The following is a 9,252-nucleotide window of genomic DNA, read 5'->3' on the forward strand; positions in this document are numbered from 1 at the left end:
TGCACCTCTGGCCCGTACCCCAGTTCTGTATGCATAAGTAAATAAATCTTTAAAAAAAGAAAAGAAAACCTGGACTTACAGAGATATATAGTTGGAAAAGAAAGGAATATTTAACATCCTTTTCAATAATTACTTAAAAGCCATGGAGCTCCAGGAGAAAAATACATAATATACTCATAAAAATGAAAGTTTTACGATTATTGTGAAAATCATTTTGACCCATAGACTACACTTTGAGAATGACTGGGTTACAGTCCATAGCCATGGTCTGTGTGATCCATGTGAAGCTTAAAAATAAGAATTAGACCAGTATTTGAAAATCAGGAGAGTTCACAAAAATCCAAATTCTTTTAAAATTTAGAAGGTCTGGACCTCCTTGTTAGTGCAGAAGTTAAAGTCACGGCTCTGTGAAGCTGTCTGTAGCCACTGCAGCATGAGTTTGATCCCCAGCCAGGGAGCTGACCCATATGGTGCAGCGGACCTCTCCTGACCCACCTGCTGCTCCCTTCAGCAGTGTATTTCAGTCAGTCTCAGTGTTCTGCTCCCCACTCTGTCTCTGGTGAATTCTCTCACCCCTGCACCTCTAGTCTAGACCTAGCTCTTGTATGCATAAGTAAATAAAATCTTAAAAAAAAATTAGAAGGTCTGATAGCCAGATTGACTTCCAACATGGTAACAACCAGCCACAGCTGGGGTACACCTCCCCGCTTTCCACAGGCCTATGTCCTGAGTCCCTCAGTGCCATTCTTCCTTCATTTCTCATATGTCCATGTCATAGCTCATCAGCCCCTGGAAGTGTTTGAGGTCCAACTCCTGAGCTCAAGGAGTTTTGTTCTTTTTAGATTGGAGTCTCTCCCCCTCCACTCTGATAAGGTAAAAGCGGGAGATCCACTCTGTGGAATGCACTGGAAGACTCAGCTAGAAATTTATTTGCTCATGTAACAAGAAGTTTAAAAGTAGCAGGGGCTGGCAGTTGATGTATTGACTCTGGATATCAGTGCCAACAGCTCTCTTGGGCTCTCAACTTGTGGTCACAAAGTGACTGCTGATGCTCCAGCCATCACAGTCATCATTTGACATCAAGCATTTAAAATATCCCGCTACATGAACTCTCTTGGATGAATATTTTGTGTAATTTTTAATTAAATAAGTGTTATATTGTCCTTTAAAAAACTTGTTAAATATTCTAGGTAAGACCAGATCCTCTTGACTGACCTGTCCCCAAATTCTAGTGCCTCTTGGGCACCTCATTGTTTGGCCTCAGCACAGGTGCTGTTTTATTAGTCAGTGACCTCCCTGGGGTGGCAAATTACTGCAGTGTGGGAGGAGGGCCAGAGCTGACTGCTCTGCTCTTGCCTTTTGACCTCTCCCCCTTCCAGGAGCCTAAATGAACTTCGAGTGTTGCTTCTGGAGGCCAATCGCCACTCCCCAGGGCCTGAAAGGGACCTGGGCCGAGAGGTCCACAAGGCTGAGTGGCGGATCAAGGAGCAGAAACTCAAGGATGACATCCGGGGCCTTCGCGAAAAGCTGACCGGACTGGTAGGTGGGGGAGGCGGGTGTCCATGAGGTGGGGAAACTAGGGTGGGACAGGGCTGTCCTGTTCCCAGGCATGAAAACTAGTGACTCTTGGCGCCACCCCAGGGACAGCCAAGCCACAGGGAGGGTTCAAATCCCCTAGCTCTACAGGCAGGCCAGCAGCATAGCTGGGGAGAGGACATGGCAGCCCCCTCTGCAGACATGATGACTGCCTGGCTGCTGGGTAATTCAGCACGCAGGAAACCTCCCCCAAATCTGGTAATCTGGGAGTGGTGAGCTCCACTCCCTTCCAGAGAAGTGATCAGCTGGCTCCTTGCTTAGAGTTCCACAGCGGGGACTGAGTCAGGAAGAGGAGTGTGTGCTCTAGCCTATGTCCCCTTAAGCTGTCTCTGCAGGGAAGGACTTAGTGACTAAAAGCTCCCTGAAGTGTGGGAAGTTTAGGTGAAGGTCAGCGTGGAGCATAAGGGCCTGGTAGCCACCAGTCAGGGCCAGTGCAGAGTGGGCTTGTGGGGACCAGCTGAGCATCCACCAGGCTGGTCAGCATCTCAGGCCCCAAGGTGGTGGAAGCAGTTGGGGAGGGCTTGGGAGCCAAATCCCATTTGGGAGGGAGGAGGAGCATCCTGGGAGGTTCTGAGGAGGGTGTCATTGGGGCTCGAGGGTAGGAGTCGTGGATGTTGTGGGTCTGGGAGTGAAGAGGTGAGACCCATATAAGACAGTGTGTGGTGGAGGTTGGGGGGAAAAGAAGGGAGGACTCCTGGGTATGGGGCTCAGAGAGCCCAAAAGTGTCCTTCAGAGCCTGGAAATTCAGGGCCGGTGACAGCGACGGCGCTTCAGTGGTAAAGCAGGAAAGAGTCCTACCCAGAGATGAGGTGGAGCCAGAGGGCCTCTTGCCACCCCCGCCCACGCCCGGCACTGGAGCAGGCACAGGCGCACACGTGCGTTACACACCTTCCTCTCTGCTTCCAGGACAAGGAGAAGGCCCTGTCGGATCAGAGGCGCTACTCCCTCATCGACCCATCCTCGGCGCCTGAGCTCCTGCGGCTGCAGCACCAGCTGATGAGCACAGAGGATGCACTGCGGGATGCACTGGACCAGGCTCAGCAGGTGGAGAAGCTCATGGAGGCCATGAGGTGCCACCCCGACAAGTCCCAGGTGAGCGGTGGGCCCGGGAGCCCTGGTCTGAGGGGAGCCGCTCAGCTCTGCCCTCTCGGCGTCCCAGCCCAAGGGGCTCATGGCTCCACTCTGACGAGTTGACAACTAAAAGTGGAAGATTCAGCCTTGTCCTGATAGCCTTGGTCTCCTGGAGTCCTGGACCCCCCAACCTAAAGAGCTCTGGTCAGGACCTGGAGCCTGAGGTCCCCTCCGGAAGACCTCGCCCCCTAGTGGACGAGCCAGGAACTGCTGCCTGTTGAGCCTGGCTCAGCAAATGCCCTTGACTGTCTTACAGGCCATTGGCAATTCCGGTTCTGCGAATGGCATCCACCAGCAAGACAAAGCCCACAAACAAGAGGTAAGGGGCACCCTGGCCCCAGGGAGATACCCTGCCACTCCCACCGCCCGCCTATACAGGCAGACCTGCCTGGAGAAAAAACCCTGAAAAGCCACCAAAAACACAAGAGGCTTGTGCAAGAGGCTTGGCAATCGCGTCGCTCAGAGTAGGGTCCCTGCAAGTCAAACTGGATTCAAACCCATCCTGCTTATTTTAGTCTTGTTTCCCTGAAAGCCTTTTTTCTTATAATACATGCCTGTTGGGAAACTTCTAGAAGCAAACTGAAAATAGATAAAGAAGAAAATGCTCACCAGTAGATAGCCCTCCGCCACCGACACCCAGTCAGCGCTGTCCCCCGAGCTGTCCTGACCGCGTGTGTGTCTAAGCGTGATGTGTACCTGTGTCCTGTCAGTCCTCCTCATTTGCAGATGCCATGTTTGTACACCTGCCGACTGGCTAACATTTACCTGTAAACCCCAAACCAGCAATTTTGTGGTCATTCCTGGACACAGGCAGAGCAGGATAAGACCTGAGCCAGCCCAACCCCCTTGTCAGGCGACACTGTCCCTGCCTTCGCTGGCCCGGCAGGAGCTGTCCCTGCTTCCAGCCGTGTTTGTCAGTTTTCTCTTTCTTCTGGGCTATTTTCTCCTCTTTAAAATGACCCCAACCGTAGTGCTGACTGCTGTCTAGCATCGCCGGGTGCCGACTGAGAAAATAGGTGTCAAATAAACTTGCTTCAGGCACGAGTTATGGTGCTGCTGGCCTTGAGTTCATTGCTAACGAGTCAACCGTGTCTCCGCTGGCATCGCACGTGAATCACAGTCGTGTACCGATCGTCTGAGGGACCTGTCATGGTCAGAGGTGGGGGGCTGGCTGTGTCCCCAGGAGCCAGTGGCTCAGTATTTACCACTTCACTGTTGGGGTGACTTTAGAAAACATAACCATGGTAAAGAAGAGAGGCGAGTTGTTTTTTGTGCAGGCATATATATCTAGACGTGAACGTTTTATTTGGAAATAATGTCAAACTTATAAAAAAGTTGCAGCAATCACAGCGGTAGCTAGGACCCCGCTGGCCCTCGACCCCCAAGACGCTGCCACTGCTCTGCCTGGGGCGTGGGCCTTGCGCTGTCCACACTCATCGCCACTTTTTTCTGAACTGTCTTGGCGTAGCTGCGTGTCACCACCCTCGTTCCGGCAAAGAGGATGTGGCTCCGCGTGGCACAGTGGCTGAGCCTCAGCCCTGGTGACGCAGCATCCGTGAGCACGCCTCACTCCGGGCTGGTTTTGCTCAGGCCGAGAGGATCTCCCAGGCTCTTCCCCTCAGCATGGGATCAGTCTAAGCTTGAGCCAGGTCATCACTTCTTGTTATGTTTCTTCAGTCTCCTTTCACCTGGATTTCCTCAACCTCCCTGATGAACGTGCATTGAAGTTTTGACAGATGGCCCGTCCATTTCTTCAGTGGAAGACTCCTCATTTGGGCATTGTCTGAGGGGCCCTGTGGCTGGGGGCTGGTCGTTCCCCCGGCCGTGGTCTTTGTCCATGTCATGTCCCCCTCCAGCCCTGTCGCCCACCTGCATCCCCGTGTGGGTGGGTCGCCTGTCCAAGTCTCGTCTACTGTGTCCACTCTCGGGGTATGAGCTTTCCTGACAAGCCCTCTGTGGGGAGGCCTTAGGACTGTTCTTAGCCAAACTCCCGCTTGGACTTAGCCTCTGTGGACGGCCTGGCCTGAGCCAGTCTTTGCTGGAACCATTGCAAAGGTGCGGGTGTATCATTTAATAGAGTAGGTAGCACACCGTGTTCGATTTTCCCTCCTGGCTTCTCTCTGAATCTTTTATAAAATATAAACATTTTCTGTCTTCCTGCAGCTCTCTCTAAATTGTGATTGTAAAATGGGTTTTGTAGAACTTCATGGACTGAGGAGTGTCTGTGACTCCTAGGCTTGGCATGTTTTTGCCTGTTTTAAGCGGGTACCTGGTGGCCTTTACCCCACAGATAACCCCTGGCTGTCACCCACAATGTTCCAAGCACCCACTTGGGTCCTGGGTGCCAGCTTGATTGGATGGGAAGAGCCCGGCACCTCCTCTGTCCTTGCCTCACTGTGTGTCCTTGGGCAAGTGAGAGGGGGCAGAGGAAGGGGTTCTGCTGCATGGTCCCCAACGCAGGCACTCACCTTGGGGCAGAATGCGCCAGGAGCCAGGCCCTGTGCGCAAGGAGCAGTGAGAGATGGGCGGGAGCGAGACCGTGTGCAGGGCCTCTGCCCAGCGGCTCTTCGAGGTGCGAGGGCTCAGCCAGCTCACTGAGGCCCGGGCTCGGCTCAGCTTCCGCCGCAGACCTGGCCTGCACGCAGGTCATCGGTGCGTCCTGTGCCCCTCCTGGTCTCCCCCCTTGCCCTCCACTCCCACCAAGAGCTGTGAGACACGGGAAAGAGGCCTCCTGTCTGCACACGCTGTTCCCTTTGCATGGCCTTGGTGGGCTCTTCTCCCACAGCCCACCCCACCTTACCCCCTTTCCTGCCTGACCCCCCCTCTTCTGCTTGTCCCTCAAGGCTCCTGGAGACACTTGCTGATCAAGCCCTTGCTCTCTCCAGGACAAGCACTGACCCTGAGGGACACCAAGGAGCGGCCCACTCCACACCAGAGCCCCTCCAGCCTGCCCCGGCGGCGCCCCCTCCAGGCAGGGGCCAGAACTGTCACTTTGGAGACAAGAACAGTGTTTGTAACAATAATGTGCCCACCGCCGCGGACAATCCCTCGCCCCGACCCCCCTGCCGGACCAGGAGGCTTCCTCAAGCACGACCTTCCGGAGAGCGGTACAGCCCAGCCTGGCCCCTGGGACCTTCAACCTGGACGCCCCAGATGCCCAGCAGTTTCCAGAGTTTGAGGAGGCAGAGGCCATCGGCTGGGCCCCTCTTACCCAGAAGGAGCTGCCTGAGGACCATCTTGGCACCCTGGGCACACCCCTGTCCTCCCTTTCTGTCCTCTTTCCAGTCTTTCCAGGGGTCCCCCTCAAGCCCCAGAGAGCCATTGTCCTGGGAAGGAACTGGAGGAGGCCCCACTTCTCCTTGCAGGCACCAAGGAGGGAAGCCCACTCCTCAGAGGCCAGGGGATCCTCTTTTCTTCAGCCACTTCAGGCTTCCCCAGGGCTTCTAGTCCCCACTTTACCGAGCCCTCCTCTTCAGAGAGTGATTCAGGTTGTCCTCAGCCCATCTGCCCAGTGAGGCCCCAGGTTCAAGATGTTGGGGGCAAGGTCCTTACCCCACCCCAATACCAAAACACACTTTAAACTCCAAGCTGCTGGCCAGATGGTGGATATCAAGGTCAGGAGATAACAGTATTAGGAAGGTTTGGAAACCCCTCTCCTCACCCCCACCATGGACCTGGCTTGGAGCTGGCAAGGACTGGCCATCCCAGGGGGCATAACATGGCAACCCCTTGGGTTGACTAGATCTTCCAGACCTGGGCCACCCACCTGTATATGCCTCACGCTGACCTGTATACCCACTGACCCCTGCACACACTCGGGGTCGAGGCAGGGGTTTGCCATCAGCCACTATCAGGCCACAATGATGCAAGACGTGAGCCTCACGTGAGGGACCAGGTCCTCACTCAGCACGAAAACGCCTACCCAGCTGTGCATGGGCACCCAGGGACACGTGGGGGACGCAGAGATGTGTGCGCCTGCCCCTCCTCAGAAGGTGCGGGCCCACCAGCCCTCCCTCTCCCTCGACTCCTGTGGGCCGCTCCAGACTAGCGTGGGTCCAGAAGGCCAGTGCTGACCTGGCAGCCCCACCCCTAAAGCTGGAGAGCCCGCAGGCCATGCCTTGTGCCTCAGCGTCACCGTAGGGGCCTGCCCCTCCCCCAGCTCAGGGAAAGATTTCAGTGGGGCTGCCCCCTGCCCGCGGCTGGGATGGGAGCCTGAGGCCCCGTCACGGCCTGCCCGCAGTGCAGTGCGCCCACAGATATGCAGCCTGTGCTCTGAGCAGAGCCCACGTCCCCTCCGGGTGCTGCAGGCACACCAGGGTGCGCCCGTTCTTGCCCAAACAGCCGCTGAGGCGGCCCCTCCCCTCTGTTGGCTTTTGGTAGCTCGCATGCGGTTTTATTCAGTCTAGAAGCGATGCTTTAGTGGCCTAACCCAGAGTCAGATACTAGTCTTTCCAGCAAAACCAGGCAGCTCACCCCCCCAGGAGGCCTTGACCAGTCTACTAACAGCCAAAGGCTCACCGGAGGGGCTGAACCCCAGGTGGGCTCGCAGGTGTGGAAGTATTTTCGCCAAGAGCATCTCCACCTCCACCTGCCCCGTGTGGGCTCAGCCATGCGCCCCCAGGTCCCACCCACGCCACCCCTCCCACCCCAGTGGAATTGTTGAAGTGTGGACAGTCCGTGCTCGAGATAATAAAGCTTGTGACTGAGGTCCAAGACCCCCCTCCCCCACTCCAGTTGTCTATTTCTGTGGGTGCCCTCGGCTTCTTCAGCCATGTTCCCCATGGGCTGCCAGCTAATTCCCACTCAAATGTGAATGGCTGACCAGAGCTCAGGGCTTGGCATTAAAGTCCTGGGGCTGGGACCCCCGAGGAGAGGAGAGCTCAGCAGGAACAGGCAGGGGATCTGAGCCGGACTGTGGTGAGCCAGTGACCACAGCTGCCCGGGGGGGTGGGACTTGGACTTGAGCCTGTCGGAGGTATAAGCAGGCCCACGAGGAATGAGCTGGAAAATCTCCCTGATGTACGAGATAGCGGCAGACCAGCTGACTGCTCAAGGAGCTGTTGCGAACACTCGCACCCTGCGGGTAGCCCTGTCTGCTGCAGCAAGCTTTCTGCACAGGAATGACCAGTCAACATTTTGCAAATTTTGTGGTCATTTTGCAGGCTTTGCCTTTGATCTTCCTGCTTGGAACCTGAGCAAGTTTCTCAAGTTAACCGCTGAATGTGTCAGAAGTGTTGGCCCTGCCTGAGGGCTGTGTCAGCAGAATCCTGCACATGATGCAGGACCGCCCAGGGGGCGAGTGCTCAGGGGCGGGTGGGCTGAGGGCGCCCACAGGGGCTTGGGGGCCAAGGAACTGAGCCCGGGACTGGACGACAGCAGCAGCTGTGGAGGGCCCACCCCTGCTGCCCCTCCTGTTGGACTGAGCCAGAGCCGAAGCCAGGGGGAGTGGGAGGACAGGGTGTGTGAGCCTGGTGGGAGCAGCGGCCACAGGCACTGCGCAGCCTCCAGCCCAAGGTGGGTCGACTTCAACGGTACCACGTTCTCTGGGCCTCTGGGGCCTCCAGTAGAGCAGGCCTCTGTCCTCCCAGAACTGACAGGCCCAGCATTTTGAAATTCAAAGAACCTATACAGACAAGTTTGTTTTTTTTTTCACTTTGCCCAAGGCACTGGGTTTTTCAGTCACCCCACTCGGTGATGACAAAGGAGACTAAATGCACTGCACCCCCAGAAATTCAGTGCTCATCCAGGGTAGCGGGCACTGCACTCCAAGATTTGAGTCAGGGTAGAGCTAGAGCACCCACTCATGGGTTCCAGGTCGGCAGTGGGGATAACCCCTTGTTAGCTGCTCTAAAGAAGAGGTACTGGAGATGGAGGGAGCAGGCAGGGACTGTCCAGTGGAGAGGGGAGGCCTGGGGGGCAAGGCTGGACCGCAGGGCTTACTGTCACCAGGGCTGAGGCGCAGAGCACCTGAGGCTGGGTACAGAGGCCTTCAGCTCCCAGGCAGCAACCTAAGCCCCGTGTGCCGTGGCCTGGCGCCGGAAGTGCAGAGTGGAAGCAGTCCCCGGACGAGGAGGAGGTAGGAGAGCCTGCTCCATGGCCCTGCCTTCAGGGGCGCAGCCTGGATGGAGAGCAGGAAGTCACAGGGATGTGGCAGGTCGTGGGGGGTGGGGGGAGCTTTGGGGAGACCTGTGCAAAGCTGAACACCTGGAGGTCAGCCTTGGCCCTGCGGAGGAGCAACCCTGAGGGGGAGGTCTCTGATGGCACCAGTCAGGAAAGAGCTGGGGTCCAGGCCACTCGGCCCCCTCTGGCTCTGCGGCCAGGCCTGTTTCACTGCTGCCCTGAGCATCCGTTTCCTCATGTGTGAAATGCAGAAAATAAAACCCACCCTGTGCTCCATGGGTCCTGAGCGAGACCCTGGGATGAAAGACTCCAGCTGGTGGTGTCCTCACTCTTCCAGCCTGGCAGAGCCGCTGCTGAGACAGAGGAGGCAGGAGCGCTCTGGGGCCTTGGGGCCCTGCACGGAGG

The 9,252-nt window shown here is 56.4% G+C and overlaps 1 protein-coding gene across 5 annotated transcripts in view; it reads left to right on the top strand.

The window, feature by feature from the left end:
* Positions 1-7,455, top strand: part of CLIP2 (CAP-GLY domain containing linker protein 2) — a 67,389-nt gene extending 59,934 nt beyond the window's left edge. For 4 of the 5 annotated variants that reach the window (XM_012729014.1, XM_012729017.1, XM_012729013.1 and 1 more), the window contains 4 exons: positions 1,380-1,539; positions 2,503-2,688; positions 2,984-3,046; positions 5,571-7,455. In XM_012729014.1, coding sequence (XP_012584468.1) covers positions 1,380-1,539; positions 2,503-2,688; positions 2,984-3,046; positions 5,571-5,591 — 430 coding nt within the window. In that variant the 3' untranslated portion in view covers positions 5,592-7,455. The remainder of the gene's footprint in view (positions 1-1,379; positions 1,540-2,502; positions 2,689-2,983; positions 3,047-5,570) is intronic. The other variant, XM_012729015.1, reaches the window with a different exon arrangement.
* The last annotated feature ends 1,797 nt before the right edge of the window (positions 7,456-9,252 follow it).

Source organism: Condylura cristata, unplaced genomic scaffold, assembly GCF_000260355.1.
Source record: "Condylura cristata isolate star-nosed mole 26May11 unplaced genomic scaffold, ConCri1.0 scaffold00024, whole genome shotgun sequence".
Classification (NCBI taxonomy): Eukaryota; Metazoa; Chordata; class Mammalia; order Eulipotyphla; family Talpidae; genus Condylura; species Condylura cristata.